This window comes from Lissotriton vulgaris, chromosome 1_1 (assembly GCF_964263255.1).
Source record: "Lissotriton vulgaris chromosome 1_1, aLisVul1.2, whole genome shotgun sequence".
In the NCBI taxonomy this organism is placed as follows: Eukaryota; Metazoa; Chordata; class Amphibia; order Caudata; family Salamandridae; genus Lissotriton; species Lissotriton vulgaris.
This window is the reverse complement of record NC_141685.1, coordinates 568,805,742-568,828,911: the sequence shown is the minus strand read 5'-3', so window position 1 is coordinate 568,828,911 and position 23,170 is coordinate 568,805,742. Positions and strand designations below refer to the sequence as shown.

Below are 23,170 nucleotides of genomic sequence, written 5' to 3'. Positions count from 1 at the left end.
TGTATTGCCGGCTCCGACACTCTCGCTCTTTCTGTGGGATGCACGCGCATCCCAGCATGGCCGCGGGCGTGCCACGTCATCACGTTGCTCACGCCAGCTAGAGCGCCAACTCTACATATCTCCCCTTTTTACCCATATGACAAAACTAAGAACTATTGTCCATCACCCATGTCATAGTCCTGAAATCTGGCTGGTCTCACCACTGTTCTTCCCCCTCGGGTGCGTCTTACCGGGGTTGCTGTGTCCTCTCTCTCCTGAGTCGCTCCACTATCTTCTCCTGGGTTCGGTTCAACTGGACTCCCTATCGATCTCCTTATGCTCTTTTCCGCTTCCACGTCGTGGCCAACATTGCTGCCTTGCTCCTCACTCAAGCCTTCTGCATCTGTGTCCACCTCCAAGCTGGAGAGTTCCATTTCCTGTTCGAACTCCGCTGTTCTTCCCTGTTCCTGTTCGTCGGCACCCCATCTTACTATTCTATTGCATCTTGCCATTCTATCTTGGGACCATACATTTCCGTCGTTCATAAAGCCGCTCTGTCGTAGACCTCCTTAACTTGGAGTGGTTTACTGTACTTGTTGTCCCCTTTCCTTTGTAATGTCGCCAGCTTGACTCTCACCCATTCACCTTTCTCCAGTCCGGTGTCTCTCACATTCCTGCGTGAGTTGTAATGTTTGGCATAAACAGCTTGTGCTTTCTCCAGGTTGGCATGAACTACTTCAGGGTACCATTGGCTGGTCACTGTTTTTTATTTCCACACTCTGTTGTCCCTCGTGAAAGGTTCTCGGCCCCTCAATATCTGGAAGGGGCTATAACCTGTCCCCGTGGGTGTGATTCGGTAGGCCCATATCATTTTCCATATTTCTTTCTCCCAATCTTTTCCACTCGTTATGGCCACCTGCACCGACCCCATCACCACTCTATTGAAACGTTCTACTAGACCATTCCCAGCCGGGTGGTAAATAGACGTGTGTTTGGACAGTATTCCATTCCTCATCATGAATTTAGTCCACTTCTCCGAGGAGAACTGAGGCCCATTGTCGCTTAGTATTGATTTGGGAATACCTCCTCTTACAAATGTGTCATTCAGGAACTGTACCACTGTCTCCGTGTCCATCACTTCTGCCACCTTCATTTCTGGCCACTTAGAGTACCTGTCTGTGAGGACACAAACGTACTTCTGGGTACCCTGTCCATCCAAAATCGGGCCTAAGATGTCAATGGACAGTTCCTCCCACGGGTTCCTTGGGGACTCGAACTTCCCCAGCGCTGGCCTCAAGGGCTTGAGTGTTTTGTCCGCTTCTTGGCACTGAGCACATTCTCTGACATACCGCTCAGCCTGTACGACCAAGCCCGGCCACCAGTACCCTTGCTTAATCCGTAATTTCATCTTTCCGATCCCCAGATGTCCTTCATGGAGTATCGCTAGTAACCTCGGGACAATTCCTGCTGGGGGGATGACTTTATCTCCTCTGTATACGAACACTCCTTTGTCGCCGACAGATAGTTCTTCCCTGATCTCGTAATACTTCCTTAGATTTTCGTCCATATGTCTTTTCTCCGGCCACCCCTTCACTATGCACTCCTTCACCTCCTGTAAGCCTCCATCCTCTTTACAGGCTTTGTGCTACTCTTGGTTACTGATGACTCGTTCTTGGTCCTCCCTCAATGCCACCATTTCTCCTCCGATTTCTCCATCTTCTGCTTCCGTCTCCATTGCTGCTGCTCTGCTCAAATAGTCGGCTACTTTATTCCGGCTGCCTGGGATATTCTCCTCGTATATCTGTATTCCAACAGCTTCAACGTCATCTTAGCTATCCTGGGCGTGGCGCTGGCATGTCCACTTGAGGTTAGTACTTTTACTAATGGTTTGTGATCCGTTTTCAACTGGAACCGTGTGCCCCATAAAAACTGTCGAAATCTTGCCATTGCCCACACTACGGCCAGCATCTCATTTTCTATGACGCAGAATTTTTTCTCGGTATCGCTCAGTGTGCGTGATGCAAAACTCAACGTTTCCACCATTCCTTGGCCTCTGTCCTGCATTAACACTGCGCCAAGTCCCTTGTCGCTGGCGTCTGTCGTGAGCACCGTTAGTCCCTGGGGATCGTACCCTTGCAAGGGTACAGCATTCACCACGTCTCGTTTTACACTCTCAAACTCCTGCTGTGTTTCTTCCGTCCATCTGAATGGCGTCTTCTCCCTTGTCAGTTGTCGCATGTGGTGGGTCTTTGTTGCAAAATTCTGGACGAATTTACTATAGTATTCCGCCATCCCTAAGAAGGATCTAACGTCTTCTCTGTTGGCGGGGGGCGGTGCGTCACAAATCACTCTTACATTCTCAGTTTTTGGTTTGATTCCTTGCACCCCTACCTCATGCCCCAAGTAGGTTGCTGATTCCATGCCAAGGCGAAATTTTTTCCACTCCGCCGTCAGGCCTTTTTCCTCCAGTACGCTCAGAACCTTGGTTAGCTTGGCATCGTGGTCTATTCTGTCTCGCCCCATCACCAGGATGTCATCCTGAAAGTACTGGATGCTGTCCATGTTCTTGAACAGTTGGTGCATCAATTTTTAGAACACCGCCGCAGCCGATGCCAGTCCGAACGGCATGCGACGGAACTGGTAGCACCCGAAGGGAGTGATGAAGGACGTCAATCTCTTGCTCTCAGGATGTAATGCGATCTAGTGGTATGCAGAAGTTAAGTCTATCGTGGAATACCACTTTATTCCCCTGGTTTTTGCTAGCATCTCTTCGATGCAGGGTAAAGGGAACTTTTCCACTAGGATACTCTTGTTGAGCTCGCGGAGATCAACACACAGCCTGACCTTACCGCTGGGTTTCATTACCACCACCAGTGGCGCCAACCACTCTGCACACGTGATGGGTGAGACCCATGGTGAGACCCATGGGTGAGAGAGACCGGTCGAATGTCCAGCCGCTCCAGTTCTGGGCCCAGTGACCGCGTAAATGTCTCATTCCATACCGCCCTCTGGACTATTGTGTTGGGTGAGCCTGTGTCTGCTACTATGCTTATTGGCACTCCTCCTATCTTCATATCCAACACTGGTTTGGTTGACGTCTTGGTGTCGACACAGAGTATCTGGTCGTAGATGCATAGCACGGTGTCTTCTTCTTCGTAGTTGTCTTCCTCTTGGTCCTCTTGCCCTTGGTCCACGAACTTCACCATGGTCCTGGCGGATTTCCTGCGGCACACCTTCTCATAGTGTCCTACGATCCCGCAGAACAGACATTTGGCGCGAAACGCCTGGCACTTCCTGTCGTGAGCCTCATGCGCCATGCTTCCGCATCTGTAAAAACTCCTTTTATTTCCCGCCTGTTTCCCTCGGTCCCAGATTGCCTTGCCATCTGTTCGGATTCTTCTGCGCCGTACCTTTGTACTTGCCGTCTCTGCGGGGCCCTTCGTCATTGGTCTGGCCACCGGCTCTTTTTTCGCCGCCTCGGCACAGCGTTTTGCAAGTTCCGCTTTCTTGACCGTCACCATGACTTCCTTCAGCGTGGTGTCACCGCTCGCCCATAACTTCTCCTGCACCGCTTTGCTCGTGGTGTGCATCACAATCTGATCTTTGATAAACTCATCCTGGAATGCATCGTACTTGCACGTGGAGGCTAATTTCCTCAATGCCGTTACGTATTCCTCGACTGACTCTCCTATCTCTTGTTTCCTTTGCTGGAAATGATACCTGTTGATTGAGACGCAGAACGCCGGGCGAAAGTGTTCATTCAATTCCTCGATGGCATGGGCGTAGACATCATCATCGGTACTTGCCCGTTGCTTGGGTACTAGGTTCTTGAAAACCCTGAGCCCCTCTGGGCCTAGGTTGAGTAGTAGTATTCGTTTTTTCCTCTGGCTTGTAAATTTCTCCTCATTTTCATCCTCCAACACTTCTATAAAGTTGTCTATGTATTCTCTCCAATCTTCCCACCGCATAAGGGGTTCCCCTGGTTTGGGTAGGAATGGAACCGGTGCCATAGCTGAAGATGATTGGGCACACATCTTTCCGCGCTTTTCTGGGGGGTCAGTCCCACTATGGCTCTTGGGGCTGCCTGGCGAGTCGTACTCCTCCTGTTTCTTTGGCTGTCTCTGGGGCCTTTTATTGTCTTCCCCTTCGCTTTTCCCGGGGGTCGCCAGCTCTCCAGCCCTTGGGGTGTGAGGTTGGTGGGGTCCTTTATTGTCTTGTCCCCTCCTTCCGTGCCCTCTCACTTCCTTCCGTGGCTGTGAAGCTCCCTTATGTGTGGGTGGGCTCTGCCACGCTCTCCGATGTCCTTGTCCTGTGGTTGGTGGTGGGTATGGCTGATGAGCTCGTAGTACTGCTCACTCTGTGCTCCTGCCCAAGGCTCGGTGGTCGATCTCGTTTCTGGTTCGTTTTTTTTTTTTTACCTTGTAAATCCCACCCTTGTCGCCATTGTAATGTGGGTGTGCGCCTTACAAGGAAGACAGGAGCCGATGTTCTGGTTCACGTTATTTATTTAGATTTCAGGCATCAGAGAGGCCCAAGCCGCTGTGTATTGCCGGCTCCGACATTCACGCTCTTTCTGTGGGATGCGTGCGCTTCCCAGCATGGCCGCGGGCGTGCCGCGTCATCACGCTGCTCACGCCAGCTAGAGCGCCAACTCTACAGCAGAGTTGGCAAGATTTAGACCGCTTGCTTTCTGGCGCAGATTATGGACAATCCCGAAGCTGATACACTATGCAAGTGCGCTTTAAGACGTCAGAGATGCAGAAACATCACATAAGATCATTTGGCTGCAAAAGATAAAATGTTCCCTTCTACACATGGGCATGTCCCATTTATGGGAAGATCCGGGTGTTCACTTGTTCCCCTCCGAACAAGTTGTTAAAGAGGTCTATTGGACCATTGTTAAAGATAACACCACGCGATCCACTATTAACTAAGCACTGACCAGCACTTTCTTCAAACACAAGCCTGAACCCATGTTTGAACATTTTTGAGATTATATTACCAGGCTTGGCGATAGGAAACTATTTTATCAGTTTAGAATAGGTATTTTTCCAATCAGATCTTTTACTGCTAAATGGGAAAATACCCCAGATAGTAAATGTGAATTCTTCCAGGACCAGGATGAAACGATACCACACATATTATTTGTGTGCTCTGCCTTTAATGGGCCACGAAGTAAGTGGTTAAAGCCAGTTTATCTTAATATGGGCACTCGGTCATGTGCAACTGCTCTTAGACTATTGAAGACCAGCGCCCAAGAGCCTATTTTGATAGCTTTAGCGAATTTTTTATGCTGGATGTGGAGAATACGGTCCAACCTCTTAAAAAGATCAACAACTGCTAAAGACCACATTTAAGTTAATGTTGCTGCTATTGTTGTTAGGTTATCTTTGCGTATGATGCACAAATGATATGAACATAGGTAAGCTATTTCTGGTGCTAGTGCAATATAACACGAAAAATAGACCTCCCTAATGAATTAAATGTGTATTTTTAATGATTGGTTTTATCATGTTATTACACCCATGTGGTGCGATCATCTTTGATGTATCATGTTTTGTTATCTTAGTGATAATGTTTTTACTCAAGATTTTCTTTTACTGTGTTATTGTAAATATTTATGTGTCTTTTATGATCAGAACGGTCGAAATAAAGACTACATTGAATTGAATTGAAATTTAGCAACAACCTGTATATTGCACCCTTTATGTTCCCTTAAGAGGGACATCTGGTAGCGATCTATGTTAGTGCATGCTTTTAAAGCGATCATAAAAATTTTTTATTGAGGTTTTTCACTTTAATACATCATGACAAAGTCATCATAACATTTACAGTGCCATTGTTACTTGTTAGCATGGACACACTAGTCATGAGGGAAGCTCGCTGTGGAACTTGGGGTAGTGTTAGATTGGAGGTAGGAACTGTGGGTCACTCCAGCTCATGGGTGGGAAGGAGGATTCGCTAGCTATGCAGTCCATGCTGAATGCTTTAGGAGAATGAATGTGCGGCGTGTTGCCATTAGGTGTGTATACCTCTTGAGCAGTGAATGTGGGGTAGGGTTAAATGACGCCATCGCGCGAGCATAGGTGACCAAGCTGTCGGGGAGAGGGTGGCAGCGGATGGGTGGGTGGCAGAGAGCCATTGAGGTGGAGGCTGTAGGAGAGTAGGGTCTGCTATCCTATAGTCACTCCAAATTTTTTGATTTTTGCTTCACTGGTTTATGACTTAATGTGGCTGTGGGCCTGCTAATCAGACCCACAGCCTGCTGTTCTCTCTCTAAATTACTGCCAATGCACCCCAGGTGCATTACGAATTGGAACTGGTTCACCTTATTGGCCCCTGTAATAGTGTACCCTAGGTACCCAGGGCATAGGTGTTTCCAAGGCCTACCAGGGGCTGCAGCATTTATTGTGCCACCCCTGGCCTGGCCTCCATATTTGACACAACTGGCTGATCACTCAGCTGGGGTAAGTTGTTGTAATCACCTCTTGCTTAGATATAGTATCCCTATATCTAACCTTAACTGGACACATGTTAACCTATAAGCCATTCCTATGGAAGGCCCCTGCAATCCTGGGGGCAGAGTGCGTGGTTTCATGTGAGATGGTGTTCTAGCATGAGCTGAGCCTGTCTGCAGCTGTCGGGAACAACTCCATTAGCTGTTCCGGGATATTGCCATACCATATACTCTTAAGTGCATTATAATCCTCGCGGTTATATGCTAACTTTGGTTTGGCTTTATCAAAACATGTCGAGTAAGGTGTCATACAATTTGGAATACTATCCCCTCGACAGTTCTGTCGACGGGGATAGCATTCCACCCTTCTAGAGGGACACGACATGTACATAGCCTTAACCCCGGTTAAAGTTAACCAGAGCCTCAGCATCACAAAATGGATGCTGCCACTACAGACACAAGTCTGACCTCCTGCTGCTGGGAGTCCTTCCAGCGAGGGAGGCTTGGACAAAGAGTTTCCTGCCTTGGGAGGTGCGAGCACCACCCCAGACAAGATTTTGTGTATTGGGTAGGACAGGGCTGAATAGAATCAGACATGCCCGGGGCACACAAGGTGTCCTCGTGCATAAGCCAGTCCAAACTGGTCCTGGGACTTTCCAGACCCAGGCCTGGCGAGGAGCTGGACAAAGGAAAGGGGGTGTAACCGCCCCCCTTCCTGGTCCCACCCAGAGGAGGGACCTAGCAGGTGATCCACCCCTCAGATTGGGAATAAGAGTGGGAGCAGTGCCATAGCACCTCAGATCATCCTGAATCAACTTGAAACTAAGAAGACGTCTGGACTTCGACATTCTGCTGCACAGAAGACTGAAGAGTATCTCCCTTGTGGCATAGGAGTGGCCACCCTGTGAACACAGGTACCAACCAGCAACTCGACGTCTGCTTTGCCGCCGCCTCCCGCCGAAGCCCGAGCCCAGAGCCTGACAAGACCCAGACTCCCAGACTTCTCACAGCCCGATCCACAGTCCCTGCAAAGAAGGGACCCGTGGAGGCACCGAGAGACGTGGGACCGGACCTCTTGAAAGACCCCCGAGAAGCTGACTGCGCAGCATCCGAGGCACCCTCGACGTTGTGCTTTGGGGACCGAGAAGCCCCACCACCGAGCAGCCCTTGCACCGAAGATCAGCCCCCCAGCATCTCCACGATCTGCATGGGGCCCTTTTGCATTGTGCCACTCGACGCGCCATCCCGGCCATTTGCCACGTGGTCAGCGGCCATCTTGGTGACGAAACCTACAAACTACACTACGGGTCTGGTTGCTCCAGACTTGCCCTCGCTCCTGTAAAAGGGAGCACCCGCTCTGACCTTGCTGGTCCGAGTAATAAGCCTTTTTCGATTCCTGCGTGGCTTGCATTAGCCAAGGCCTGTTTGCTCCAATCAAGTTGCCGACACCGCCAACAGCGAGAAGCCTGCGTGGGACAGCTTGTGATCGACTCCTGGACGTCCTCGACCTCTTCATGTCCACGTGGCTGCAGAGAGAAGCTACACCTCAACGCCTGTTTGCACCCGACATCGCCTGGTTCCAATCTGGTTCCACGGTAGTCACTGGCTAGTGACTTTGAACATTGTCCCCTCTGCTTTCAGGTCTTCCCAACATCAGATCCACCCTTAGATCCACCGGAACTCTTCACATCGAGCCGCCGGCAGCATCTTCAGCTCCAAGCACCATCGACCAGCGTGACGAAACCCGACACTACTTCGACCCTATGCACCCGCGTCCTGTGGGTGAGGTAACTCAGCAACGCCGGTGTTCCCACACTGGTACACACCTCTAGTGTCTGTGTGTTAAGTTTCACTCCTCTAGGTCACTCGGAAGGTTCCTAACTAACTAACTTTATAACTTTTGCGCACCATAGACATTGCATTGGTGAGTGCGTGCACTTTAAACACTGCACCGAGTCCCGCGGGCCTTTCCCGACTTAGTCACTGTTAGTCCCGATCAGCTCCAGCGATTCCCAAGGCCCTAGGCCTATTTTCTTTTCAATTGGTATCTCTTATACCACTTTCTTAGTATATGGTTTAGGTGGCCCCTAGGGCTCATCCATATTGTGCAACTTTTGTGTATTTCCACTGTGTTTTGTTTTAACGCTTGTGCTTCTGGGCTCATAAAGAGTCCAGGGGGTATTTGTAGTTAATAAATATATATATATTTTCAATATATATCTGTGTGGTGTCCTTTCATTTGGTATTCAAGGGGGTTGTATATTGTAAAACAGCTTGCTTCACATGCCTTTCAGAGTTTAGCCTAAGACTGCTTTGTCCACGCTACCACTAGGATAGCTGGTCTATAAGGTTGACTTACAACCAATCATCATAAGGGTTGCTTGGCATGGTACAAGGTGATCACTAGAACTAGTTAGCATCATATACCAGGCCAACTTTTCACAGAGGCTGTAACCCACAGCTAAGACGGTTGTCTAAATTTGTGCTTGTCTGTTTCTGCCGTCTGCTCGCGTATTTTGCTGTTTTTCCTTGTTTTGCCCGTAATTTGTGCTTGTCTGTTTCTGCCGTCTGCTCGCGTATTTTGCTGTTTTTCCTTGTTTTGCCCGTAATTTGTGCTTGTCTGTTTCTGCCGTCTGCTCGCGTATTTTGCTGTTTTTCCTCGTTTTGCCCGTAATTTGTGCTTGTCTGTTTCTGCCGTCTGCTCGCGTATTTTGCTGTTTTTCCTCGTTTTGCCCGTAATTTGTGCTTGTCTGTTTCTGCCGTCTGCTCGCGTATTTTGCTGTTTTTATTTGTTTTGCCCTAAATTTGTGCCTGTTAATTTCTTTGTATCCCCTGTGCCGTGTCCAGTTTCCTTCCTGATTGGCCGCCTACCTCGCCGCTCTCGCTTCCCGCCACCGACATTGGCCCCGCCCCTTTTTCTCTTCTGTTCCCTCCCCGCTCCCGCCTCCCAGCTGCTCCGCCCACCCGCGCACTTCGCCTTAAATGGCGACCGTGCGGACGCGCAGCGGTCACGCGCAGCGGGCGCGCCGAAGGCGCGCCAAAGGTAAGCCCGTCTACGCCCGTCCGCGACCGGATCACGACCAGCGCCAGGACCCCTGGCCCACGAAGACCCCGACCGACCCGCCTGACGTACTCCTCCGCCACCCTCACCGCTCTCAACACCGGCCGACTCCCAGAATGCCATCAAGCCTCTCCACGACGTACCCACGGACCCTTCAGCTGCCACGCCTGCAAGTTCACCTGCATCCGGACCTGCCTCGCACCAGCACCCACCAAGCCGAACACCAGCAGTACCCACCTCAAGTGCATCCTGCTCAACACCCGCTCCATCCACAGACATGCCATCGAACTCTGGAACCTCCTCGACACCACAGCTCCAGACGTTGCCTTCCTCACGGAGACCTGGATGAACGCCTCTTCAGCTCCCGACATCGCCATCGCCATCCCAGAGGGCTACAAGATCGTCCGGAGGGACCGAAACGCCAACCAGATGGGAGGAGGCATCGCCATCATCCACAGGAGCACCATCCGTCTCACGACCAGCACCGACAACTCCCTGACCACCGCCGAACACCTGCATTTCCAGATCCACACCAACCCGAACACCACCCTCAGAGGCACCCTGATCTACCGACCCCCTGGACCACGCACACAATTCAGCGAGGACATCGCCGACTTCGTCAGCCCACATGCCCTCCCCTCCGCTGACTACATCCTCCTGGGAGACCTCAACTTCCATCTGGAGAACAACAACGACCGCAACACCAGCACCCTGCTCGACAACCTCACCAACCTGGGACTCAAGCAACTGGTGTCCACCCCCACCCACCTCGCCGGACACACACTCGACGCTGTCTTCTCATCTAGCAAGGACATCAACTTCAGCCACACCACAGAGCTTCAATGGACGGACCACAGCTGCGTCCACTTCACCTTCAAGAAAACAACGACCCACCACCACCAGCAACAGGCCGCCCGCAGAAGCTGGAACAAGATCACAGCAGACCAGCTCGCCACCTCCCTGAGCCAGCACCCTCCTGCCAGCTCAGCGAACCCCAGCCAGGCCGCCGACAACCTCACGAAGTGGATCAGCAACTGCGCGGACGAACTCGCCCCACTGAGGACCCCGCCCAGCAGACCCGGCAGCAAGAAAGCCCCATGGTTCACCGACGAACTCAAGAGCTCCAAGAAGAACTGCCGAGCCCTCGAGAAAGTCTGGAGAAGGGAACCGACACCGGACAACAGGACCTCCTTCAAACTTGCCACCCGGAAACACCACCAGCTGATCCGCGCCGCCAAGAAAACAGCATTCAAGGACCGGTTGGACAACAACGCACACAACTGCAAGGAACTCTTCAACATCGTCAAAGAGCTTTCCAACCCCAGCGCAGGAAACAACGACATCACCCCATCGCAAGACCTCTGCAACTCCCTGGCTTCATACTTCCACAACAAGATCGCGGACATACACAACAGCTTCAACAACCAACCAACGCACACCATGACCGAACAACCACCCCCCACCACCACCCTCCGCGCCTGGACCCCGATCAGCACCGAAGACACCATCCGCACGATGAACTCCATCCACTCCGGATCACCGACCGACCCCTGCCCTCACCACGTCTTCAACAAAGCCGACGCTGTCATCGCACCCCACCTGCGAGACATCATCAACACATCCCTCGACACCACCATCTTCCCCGAGAGCTGGAAACACGCCGAACTCAGCGCCCTACTCAAGAAACCAACAGCGGACCCCACCGACCTCAAGAATTACCGCCCCATCTCGCTCCTCCCGTTTCCAGCCAAAGTCATCGAGAAGACCGTCAACAAGCAGATGGCCGCTTTCCTCGAGACGAACGGATCCCTCGACCCCTCACAGTCCGGCTTCCGAGCCAACCACAGCACCGAGACCGCCCTCATCGCCGCCACCGACGACATCCGAGCCCTGATGGACAATGGAGAAACAGCGGCCCTCATCCTCCTAGACCTCTCCGCGGCATTCGACACGGTCTGCCACCGCACCCTAGTACGGCGCCTCAGCAACGTCGGAATCCAGGACAAGGCGCTGGAGTGGATCACCTCCTTCCTCGACGGGAGAACACAGAGAGTCCGCCTACCACCGTACAAGTCAGAGGCCACCGAAGTCATCTGCGGCGTCCCCCAAGGATCATCTCTGAGCCCCACCCTCTTCAACGTCTACATGAGCCCCCTCGCGGCCATCGTACGCAAACACAACCTCAGCATAATCTCCTACGCCGACGACACCCAGCTGATCCTCTCCCTGACCAACGACCCCGCCGCCGCCAGAGCCAACCTGCACGAAGGGATGAAAGAGGTAGCCGAGTGGATGACGACCAGCCGCCTGAAACTGAACTCGGACAAGACGGAGGTCCTCATCCTGGGCTCCTCTCCCTCCGCCTGGGACGACTCCTGGTGGCCTCCCGCCCTGGGCACCGCACCCAAACCGACAGACCATGCACGCAACCTGGGCTTCATCCTGGACTCCTCCCTCTCCATGACCAGGCAAGTCAACAACGTCTCCTCGGCATGCTTCAACATCCTACGCATGCTACGGAAGATCTTCTGGTGGATCCCCACCGAGACCAGGAAGACCGTCACCCAGGCCCTCGTCACCAGCCGACTGGACTACGGCAACGCCCTCTACGCCGGGACCACCGCCAAGCTCCAGAAGAGACTCCAGCGGATCCAGAACGCCTCAGCCAGACTCATCCTCGACATCCCACGAACCAGCCACATCTCCGGACATCTGCGAGACCTTCACTGGCTCCCCGTCAACAAAAGAATCACCTTCCGCCTCCTCACCCACGCACACAAAGCCCTACACGACCAAGGCCCGAGCTACCTCAACAGCCGAGTCAACTTCTACGCTCCCAAACGCCACCTCCGATCAGCCAACCACGCCCTCGCTGCCGTCCCCCGCATCCGAAGAGCGACTACAGGAGGAAGGTCCTTCTCCCACCTGGCCGCCAAGACCTGGAACTCCCTCCCGACGACCTGCGCCTGACCCAAGACCACCTCTCCTTCAGGAAGAAGCTGAAGACCTGGCTGTTCGAGCAGTAGCGGCTCCCCCCCCCCCCCCAGCGCCTTGAGACCCCACGGGTATGTAGCGCGCTTTATAAGTGTCACTGATTGATTGATTGATTGTTGGCTGGGGTCAGGGGCAGCATGTGGATAGGGTCCGAGGGACCCATCCAGCAGAGAGAAAAAGGACTTATGTCTATTTGTCGCGTGAAACATCTGGGGGGTAGCAACCAAGCATCCCTTGGGGGTCAGGTCAGCTTCCTGCATCTCCTCGCAGAAATGTGTGAGCATGGTGTCCCACACTGCTACTATGGGCCGCTTGAGTAGGCACATTGCCTCTTTGTGGTGGGAGTAAAGCTATCATCATAAGGAGGAAAGAGCAAATAAAGACATGGTTGTTAGCAAAGGATGGGTAGAGGTATAATGTTTTCAGTGTAACATTCATAACATTACACACGAAAATGGCTATTGGCACGTGTAGTTCGTTGATAAGTTTGCAAATGGAATGTGGCAGGATTAATGAAACAAATATTGAAATGCACTTATGATTAGTGACAGATGGTGAAAATCACAACCTGTCCAAATGATTACTGAGTGATGGTGCAAGTCTGAACATGCACTAGGATTAATGAGTGCTTGCAAAATCTGAACATGCATTAAGGATCATTGTGTATGATAAATTGTAATGGTGGTAAAGGTAATTCTTGACATGTTAATGGCACAGTGATCCACACTCCTGCTGAATGCTTGCACTGGCGGAGCAGTGGATATTCTTGACTTAAGCTTTGTTGGAACAAAGGCGCCCACTTGTAGGAGAACTACTGGCATAGTGTTGATAATTCTTTATACATCTTGCCGGCAGACATTCTTTGTTTGCATTCTTTCAGATTTAAATTTATCCAACTGTTCAACATTGAACTCCCTTATTTTACTATCCATAAATCTGTGAGGTCACCATCTATCAGTGCACCCAGTCACTCATTCATGCGTCCATGTGTTCATTCAGCTAATCCTTGTCTCAATATCGAATTCAAGACACACACAGAGTGAATGTAAGTGCAGGAGCATTGCCTTTCCCTGCATTGATGGATGTTCTCACCCAGGTCCCTTCCTCTCATTGACTTAGCAATATTGACAGCAAATAGGGGAATGCATTAGAAACCTGTGTGGGACAGAATGTAGGCTCCCTCTACCCGGTATCTTTCACTATCCTCTCCCTTTCACCAATGGCCTATACAGCTGCCTTGTGGACTCTGATGATGCTGGAGTTTGTGTAGTGTAGGCTCCAGGATACAGGGAGCAATAGCTTTTTGTATAATGGAGTTTTCAGGCAAACCCAAGGCTAAGCCTGCATTGGGTTGTGAGTCTTTTATGTTATAGTCCACACCTGGCGTTGGGCCTGCTATGGATTCATAGGGGACATTTATCTCTATGCCTTCTCGCAGACCGAGTGCCATGGGACATTTCCACAAGCGCTCAGTTCCTTGATTCAAGAAAAATAGAAACAAGAGTGGATACTGCCATACTGCCAACTAGGTTTAGAGGCAAGAGGTAGGAAATGCAAAAGAGAAAGAGTCTGAAAGGTGCAGACTGTTTTCCTTCTTTCACTCGGTGCACTTGGGTTCTGCTCCTTTGGCAAGGCATTGCTATCTTGAATCCAGAATAGTTTAACACACAGATTGTTAATTGGTTTGGCAGTATTAAACAGGGTGCTACCTGTGCCCACTGGGTATTAGTCAGTACAATAGGTGGCACTGGGCCTGTGGCTGTCTACACAGTTTAAAACAATCAGCTGTGACCAGCTAGGTGTTCAGTAATGCTGGTTTCTGAAATGGGAAATTCCCATTGGTGTGCCAATAACACAGGTGCCAAAGAAAAGGTACCAGTCTGCCCAAAGGTATCGGATGCAGCTAGGTGTTCAGTATTGCTGGTTTCTGAAATGGGAAACTCCCATTGGTGTGCCAATGACACATGTGCCAAAGAAAAGGTACCAGTCTGCTCCACGGTATCGGATGCCATGCTTACTGTGTCCGGTAGCCGAGTGCTTCCAGCACTCCAGTCCTAACCCTGTGAACTTTTCAGACATCGGGTTTTTTAAGCACTCCAGAAATTGCAGCAACATCCTGTTATTGCATTGTATTATTTATCATTCTGACTGCCCTGCCGTTCCTACTTGCAAATAATGACCCATTCTATTTATGAGGGAAGGTTCTTAAGAATATTTGATTTTATGAAGTGTGTTGATTGTCAAACTGTATCCGAGTTCCAACCCCATTACTATCTCCTGGACTGAGCCTTCACTATCTGACTAGCTGTTCTTGGAGACTTGAGAGTACAAAAGAGTACTTGTTATTCAGTTAAAATGCAGTAGCATTAAGCAGTGAGTACTGTTGTTTTTCAGTAGGGGAACAGCACTGCATGCACCCCACAGATACTACTGAGTCCTCAGCCTGGTCGAGAATCCAGAGAAATGCTTCACAATACCTTGGAGACAAGTGGTGTGGTTTGACATTTAGAGCCAGTAAACAAATACAGCTTTAATGACCAAAACCAAAGAGGTAGAAATATTTCATAACTAAATTAAGCCACTGTCGCCCTTGGAACCCAGTTTGTTTGATAACAAATCAAAAAAAGGACTCATGATACCACAGATTTCATTCTTCTGTTCTAAAAATATGGCATGCCGTGCCTTGTGTTACTGTCATTTATCTGATAGTGCTCTAACAAATGCATTAGGTAATGGGACGTTTTTAATCATCTTGCCATTTTTTCTGCAGGCGAGCATAAATAAATGCCTCTTGTTTTATTTCCTTTTCAGATTGAAACTCTGCCAGATGGGTTATTTCAGTGTACAAAGCTGCAGTGTTTACTTCTGGGACATAACAGCCTGACGAGCCTGTCCCCTCTGGTTGGTGAACTGCTGAACCTTGTGAAGTTGGAGCTCATCGGAAACCAGCTCGAAAGACTTCCTGTTGAACTAGGAGCATGCCAGTCCCTGAAACTGAGCAGCCTCATCGTGGAGGAAAACCTGCTGGACACGCTTCCTCCTTCTGTAAAGGAACGCCTGTAGCTGTCAGAGAAATAATGCACTTATGGCAGTGCCCACGGATGCGTACACGTTCTCTTCTCCGGCAAAGAATTTAATTGGATTTTATAGCCATGGATTTCTTCCTCTTCTGACTCCTCAGGGTTATTAGAAGCAAACTGAAAAAGAAGCTATCTTGACCAGACTATACATTAATACGTATATATTCGTTAGCATTCCAATGATTCATCCAGTACTTAAATACACTTCTTATTGTTTTTGGTCTTTAAAGGAACCTTAACAAAGGAGCATCCCCTTCCAAGATCTGACTTTTCTATTATATCAGATTTGTAATATCAGAAAAATACTACTTTCATACAGACTTTTAATGAAAACTAGTGCTAAGTATTGTTTAATGTGCAATACTGTAAAGAGAATTGTGTGCTACGTTTTATCAAATATTGTATTTCGTGGGTTCTGCGGATGCATATTCCAGGTATACTTGTGGTTGTGCTAGTATCCCTGAACCTAAGAATGGTTCTGCCATATAACCAAAGGAAGGCAAAATATTCTGCCAGAAGGGTCAGAACAGTGGATCACTGTGTAACCCTCCAACAATATTTGAGCTACATGAGCTCAATATTTTTTCCCAGTAGGGACTGGGAATTGGAAACACAAAGAATCTTTTGCCCACTGCTTTGTGAGGTTTCATTTGGTTTCAATTCTGTATTTATCTATTTGTTTTAAAGTTGGCTGCTGATTTTGGTGTTACCATCTAATGGTCTTATTTTAAAGCTGCACTCACCCAGCCTTCTGGTCTAACAGTTCAACTATTGTTATATCAATGTGATTTAAGATCCGAAGTCTGGTACCTTTCCACTGCTGGCTTGCTGAGCAAAATGTACTGTCTTCAGGTGCTTAGCGTGATTCCCCATAATGGGTGATCACTTTTATAAATGCATTATGCATTTCTGAAGGTTTTTAGAAACCGGCATAATAGTGAAATCACTATTGCAAAGTCACGTGGGTCAGTATAAGCCTTTCCAAAGATGTTATAAGCAGTATTGCAGAGTTGGAAGGTGGGTGTTGCCTCTTTGTGGCACAGCTACAAAACATTAACAAAATATAACACACATTTGGCAACCTAGGATACAATGCATCAAAGTGTGTAGTTATGCATTCGGAACAGTGAAAGCCTTGCGTCCATTTAAGGATAAGGTAGTGGGCCCCAGAAGCCATGACACGGGAGAGGGATATATTGTTTACTGTACCGCATTTCCCAATGTTCATAAATCTGGTGGGAAAGCATTGTCAAGACCCACAATATGTTTTGGTGCCTTGGGAGCGGTTTAGTTGCATTACTGCTATTGGTGAGGTGTCACCTAAATAATTGTGCTCAGGTAACCAAACCTAAAGAGTTTAGCCACTGAGAGTTCTAACAGTTTTGTGAGAGTTATGATAAACCTAGAGACTGGTCTCTAGGAATAGTGACTATAGGGCTACTACTACTTGTATGTATTATGTGTCTATATGGACAGCCCAGATTGTCCTACAATTCTGTAAATATCTATGGTAAGGATGGGATCAGTGTTATTGGCAGTTGTCTCATATATTAAGTTATGATAATGGAGTATCTTTTGACCACTTGACCGCTTTTTCAGCAGATACGATGCGTTGACCAGGAAGATGTACTGCAATTTTACAACTGAGTTAGCATCTACCCCTAAAGTGAAGGTATTTAACAGCTTTTCATGCAGGCAAATATGTAATGTTTAGGTGAGAGGACGATAGGGAAAGGACCTACCAATGTAATTGATGTAGTCTCTGTAGGTCAGGTGCATATGACCTGAACACTTTGTTATTGGCTGACAAGAAACGTAGCAATTCATAAAGTTTTGTAGTAGTGTAATGCTAAGCTTATAGCTGCACCTTCTACACAGTAGCTTTACTCTTTACACAAGGGCTTAATTATTATTAACCCAGAAAGTTGGGTTTAGTTCTGGTGCCGACTTAATTCTTTTGGTTGTTGTTAGCACTGTGAGTGGGGCCTTTATTCTAGCTCCAGGCTCAATGGAAAAACTGAAAACTGAGGAGATGTTAAAGCCCAACAGGACAGTGCTTTCTTTGAGCAATTTTTGGATGCGTTCGATTAATGTATGCTTTTTTACCACGAGTTACAGCCAGCATGATTTAGAATTACTGGAACAAGAATCATACACGTGCTTGTACCATTTAAACATGACTGGTTATTGACGAGGGTAGCCCTTTAGGAATGTCCAAATCTCAAAGTAGTTTTTTGAACATGTGGGATCGTTTAGCCTTTCTGGGACTGGTTGGGTACATTTCTTTAATCATGTTCTGGCCCCTGGGGCAATGTGTATCTTGACAGAGTTTAATGGTGAGGGGCCGAAATGCGCTAACAAAATAGGAAACAGTGGACTTGGGTTCATGGTATCTACCCGCAGTTAATTTGCTTGCAGCTTGAGCTACACGGACATTTCTTCAGAGGCACAGTAAATAAACAACACCTTGGATACAAGAAGTAAAACTAAAACTTCAAAAAGATAATTTATTGAAAAGGAAGAAGTTAATCTGAAACTAGTTAAACATGAAGGATTAAGTAATGATTGACTAATCCTATGGGATTCTACATTACTGTTACACTCTGTTACAGTTATTTAAGTGGTGATAGGGACCGTGAAAAATTAATTGGGGCTACTTTACGAGTTGCCTGTTTTTAGTGTGATAAAACCAGACTCAGTAAATAATCTCAATGGGGGCGGTACTTATGGAGTGCAGTATTACTGGATTATTCATAGTTTCACATGTTAGAATGAGGCATAGCATGAGGTATCAGAGTCTGAGTACAACCTGTTTTGTGTCTTCCTGACCATTTTTCCTCGGACAAATGTCACCAGTCTTTTCCTGGTGAAAAATTACTTGGAAATATTGTTGATTTTTACTAATTACACCAAAACACAGAACCTCGATGCATGTGCAAACTACAGTGTGTGCCCAAATCGAGATTACCACGAGACTCTGAATGATACCCCTAGTCTGCTACATTCTCTCTTACAAGGGAATTTTGCGTTGGTAGGATTCAAACTCTTGACTTGCATATCAGTAGATGTTAAATGTGACAGCTTAACTCACTGAGCTCTGCAAACAATCTAGACATAATCTTTACCTGTAAGCTAAACTACAGTGTTCATTAAAAAGCACATGCACATGACATGAAAGTAAATGTCTGTTGAAATCCTGCCATTATTTATTGAACAATAAACTTCAGAGGTTCAGCAATTTGTTTGTGTGTGCCAGCTTTTGCGTACACGAGCGACCATAGTCAGAAGGTTACTTTCAAAATGTTTTTGAGCCGAAAATAGTCTGTCAACATTTCAGCCACATGAGCATAGTTGTAAAGACCTCCATATCAAAACCTTGCAATGAAATAAACCATAGCATACTTATAATGTCTCTACTTTCAGTGCCACCAGCCACTCATGACGCTGATTATGTATCTGAACAATGAAGTATGTCACAGAATGTTAAGGCCAGAACTTGTTTGGTACCTAAATGATGTCAAAGCACTCTATCTCTACTGTTGCCCGATTTACCTCTTTTAACAATAGTTCCTTGGGTATGAAAGTTTTCTTTCAACATTTGTCTTTTTAATTGCTCAAAGACAACACATCCATCACCCCATTGGCTATCAGCAGCTTTTTATTATTTTTTAATTTTTTAAGCGTCTTATAGAGCGCAAACTAGACCTGAGAAATTGGGTATCAGAACGCCTTAAATGAGCACCAGTTTCGTTGCAGATTGACACATCATGTTTGATAGGCACAGGGAGATTAAGTGACTTGCGCAGATTCACAGGATGTTGGGCGAAGTTGCCGAGACTCTAACCCGGTTCCCCATCGTCAACATTGACCGCTCTAGCCATAATGCTACATCCTCTCCTTTGATTACAGCAACTACGTGTATAACATCTTGAAGGCCCTGGAAAATCAATTAACAGGCTTTAGTCATGTCAACGTGCCTGGGCTGCTTCATGTAAATCAGTTAAGACAGTGGTATGTAGTTATTCCATACTCCTATACAAACCTCTTGGAGAACTTCCTTCATTGTCCTGATAAGGATGGTTCTTATATCTTTACTTGGAAACAAAGACTAGTTCGGGATCTCATGCCTGTGTGGCATTTACTTATCAGTAGGGTCAGAATGGCTGGTCTAAGGGCCTACATATTACTTTCTTGGTTCAGAGGTGTTCTTGCCAGCTCTCTGTGAAGATCAGTTATGTTATTTCTCACCAACTAAAACTCATTTCATCAACCTCTAGGATGTGGCTGTGGCATTTGAAATTGGTAAGTTACACTCAAAATGTGTTCTAGGCATTGAATGGCCCTCAACAGAAAATCAAAGAATTATCCAGTCATTTTATTTTTTCCAGCATAACCTCTATAATTTTTCCCAACATTACCAGCATGAAGTTCACACTTAGCTCGCGCCACCTTTCTTCCTCCTTGATACTTGTTTTTCTTTCTTGTCACTTTACGCCAACTTTACGTCAGTCACTCACGCCTGTGCATTCCCAAGGCTCCCATGAGGCAGCTTATGTCTTCCCTGGTGCAGCTCCTACTGACTGCAGTGGAGGTTTTCAGGCTAAAGATCAGACTTTGATATTTGATATTTATTCATTTATATAGCGCCCGAATCACCCCATAAGGGGTATCTCTGCGCTTAGGACGGTATACTGTAGCCAAACCAAGATACCTCAGAAAAGATGGGTTTTTAGAAGCTTCCTGAACTGAGGGAGGCTCTCGCAGTCACAAAGCTGTCGGGGAAGCTCATTCCAGAAAGTCGGAAGAAAGAGAGTGAATGATTTGCCCCCTTTGCGAACCTTTTTTTTATTCTTGGCGTGCACAGGAAAAGCTTGGACCCTGATCTAAGGGGCCGAGAGGGAGTGTACTTAGTCAGTTCATCAGACAAATGAAGAGGCCCTAGTCCATTGAGGGCCTTAAGTGATGCAGCCGATTTTAAATTTCACCCGCTTTCTTATGGGGAGCCAGTGGAGTTTGTTGAGACGAGGGATGGAGGCTGTCTGGGGAGTGGGGGGGTGCGTTTGCTACTAATCGGGCTGCCGTGTTCTGGACCACCTGTAATTTGTTTAGGGAGGCCTCGTTGGCCAAGGCCAACAGAGCATTACAGTAGGCCAGACGGCTTAACACTAAGGCTTGCGTAAGTGTTTTGCTCGTGGATGATGGTAGCATAGAAAATACTTTTCTAAGTAGGCTGAGTGTGTGGTAGCAAGATCCAATGGTGGTAGCGGCGTGTGTTTCTAGAGTAAGACTCTGGTCAATGTGACTCCTAAGTTCTTGACCACTGGTTTTGGAGAGGGGGCCGTGCCCAACTCCTCCGGCCACTACCTGGGAGTCCAACTTATGGTTGCCACGCCAAACAACATGATCTCTGATTTCTCGGCGTTCAGTTGAAGGAAGTTGGTACTCATCCAGGTTGCCATGGTCTTCATGCCCTCTGAGAAGATGTGTTGGATGTCGGGCTGGATTTGTGAAAGGTTAGGAGGAGCTGGGTGTCGTCTGCATATGAGATGGGACAACGCAAGGTTCCTAATTAGTTTAGCCAAGGGAGTAATGTAAATGTTAAAGAGGGTAGGGCTCAAACAGGAACCCTATGGTTCTCCCTTAGTAACTTTGGTGGTATTAGATCTGCAGGTGCCTAATCTGACTGTCTGGGTTCTATCTGTTAGAAAATCTGACAGCCATTTTAATGCCACTTCCTGTACCCCAATGTCCTGTAGTCTCTCCAGTAGGATTTGATGCAAGATGGTGTCAAACGCCGCTGATAGGTCAAGCAGCACCATAAGTGCTGCCATGACCATTGTCCAAGGCCATTCAGATGTTATCTGTTACCTCTATCAAGGCGAACTCGGTGCTGTGATTCGGCCGGAAGCCTGACTGAGAGACATCCAGGCAGTGAGAGGATTCAACAAAGTTGGAGAAGCTCCTGTTTATATGTTTTTCAAGAAGCTTGCTGTGAAGGGGAAGCAGAGTGATGGGATGAAAATTAGACAGCTTGATAGTGGGGACTTTTAGATTTTTACGAAAGGGTATGACCTGAGCTGCTTTCCATTCTAGGGGAAGTCTGCCAGCCTTCAAGGAACTGTTGAGAATGGTGCAGATGGGTGTAGCTAGTTGATTAGATAGTCGAGAGGCGATCTTTGCAGGGATTACATCTAGAGGAGATCCATATTTCACTATAGTTAGGAGATATTTAACCTCTTCAGGGGTGAGTAAGGGGAAACAGTGGAGATATGAAGTGCTAATGGGGGTAGTAGGGTGTTCAGTGGAAGGGCAGGAGAGAGTCCTGTTAGATGGGACAATTTCATGGTAAAAGGCTTCGATTTTCAGGGTAAAAAAGAAGCTATGCTGGCACACAGCGACTGTGAAGGAGACTGCAGTGTTGCATGCTCTCGGGTTTGTATAGGTCTTCAGGACCTGAACAGGGTCTTAGAGTTGTTCCCAGCTTGCTCTAACTGATTAGCAATATGTAGCTTACAAGCAGTTGTTATATTTTTCTTGTAAGAGGACAGTGCGTCTTTGAATCTTTCTTTGTCTGGTACACTGTGTGTGTCGCCATTTCTGTTCCAATTTCTTACATTTGCTCTTTTCGGTTTGTAGGGCAGGGGAATACCAGCTGGTGGGAGTGTGTTTTGTGGGGTGGGTCTGAGGTTTCAGTGGAGCAACATTATCAATTGTGGATTGTACAATGGAATTTAAGTGATCTAGCTGATCTTCTACACTAAGTGGTATAGTAGCAGTGTTCCCTTGATTTTGGGAGCTTCACAAGTTATGATATAGGTTCCTCACTCTAGTCCATTTTGCACCTGCTGCTGCTGATGATGATATAGGGCTTATTAAGCGCTCGAATGCCGAGGCGTCTTGGCGCTGGTATGTGTATGCAAGGGCGGAGACTAAGCTAGCTCTGCTCACGGAGTAAACAACCGAGTTTTCAGCACTTTCCTGAAAAGTAATAGATTAGTTTGCAGTCTCAGCACCACTGGCAGTTTATTTCACAATTTGCTGCACAACTGGACCAGGACCTACCTATCTAGCCCTTCAAAACTTGGGGTACAGATCAGGCCAAGACTGGCTGATTGCAGATTTTGCGAGGGAGTGTAAAGCCTGAACATTTCCTAGCTGTCATCTGAACCCCCACCATATTATTCCTTATGCACCAGGCAGAGCGCCTTAAATTTGATTCTCTGGTGGACGGGGAGCCAGTGTAGGGCCCTTATTCCCAGTGATGTAGAGTGGCCCTTTGGAAGATTTAAAATTAATCGTGCCGTGGCATTCTGTAGTGTTTGCAGTTTTCTTATCTGGTTTTTATCGATGCCCAAGAACAGCGCGTTACAATAGTCCAGTTTGGACAGAAAAAGAGCAGCCATTACCGTCTTCTGTAGTTTGGGAGGGATAAAAGGAAAAATCTTGTGGAGGTTCTTTAATAGAAAGAAACTGGCAGACGTTAAACTATTAACCTGTGCTGACAGATACATTTTCTTGTAAAAAATGACTCCAAGATTCCTGACCTTCCTTACGGGGCGGGGACATTCCCCAGCCTCCGGCGGCCACCAGGAGTTATTC

The 23,170-nt window shown here is 47.9% G+C and overlaps 1 protein-coding gene across 1 annotated transcript in view; it reads left to right on the top strand.

Moving 5' to 3' along the window:
* LRRC8B (leucine rich repeat containing 8 VRAC subunit B) overlaps window positions 1-18,813 on the top strand; it is a 213,901-nt gene extending 195,088 nt beyond the window's left edge. The window contains exon 4 of the mRNA XM_086953964.1: window positions 15,303-18,813. Coding sequence (XP_086810090.1) covers window positions 15,303-15,554 — 252 coding nt within the window. The 3' untranslated portion in view covers window positions 15,555-18,813. The remainder of the gene's footprint in view (window positions 1-15,302) is intronic.
* The last annotated feature ends 4,357 nt before the right edge of the window (window positions 18,814-23,170 follow it).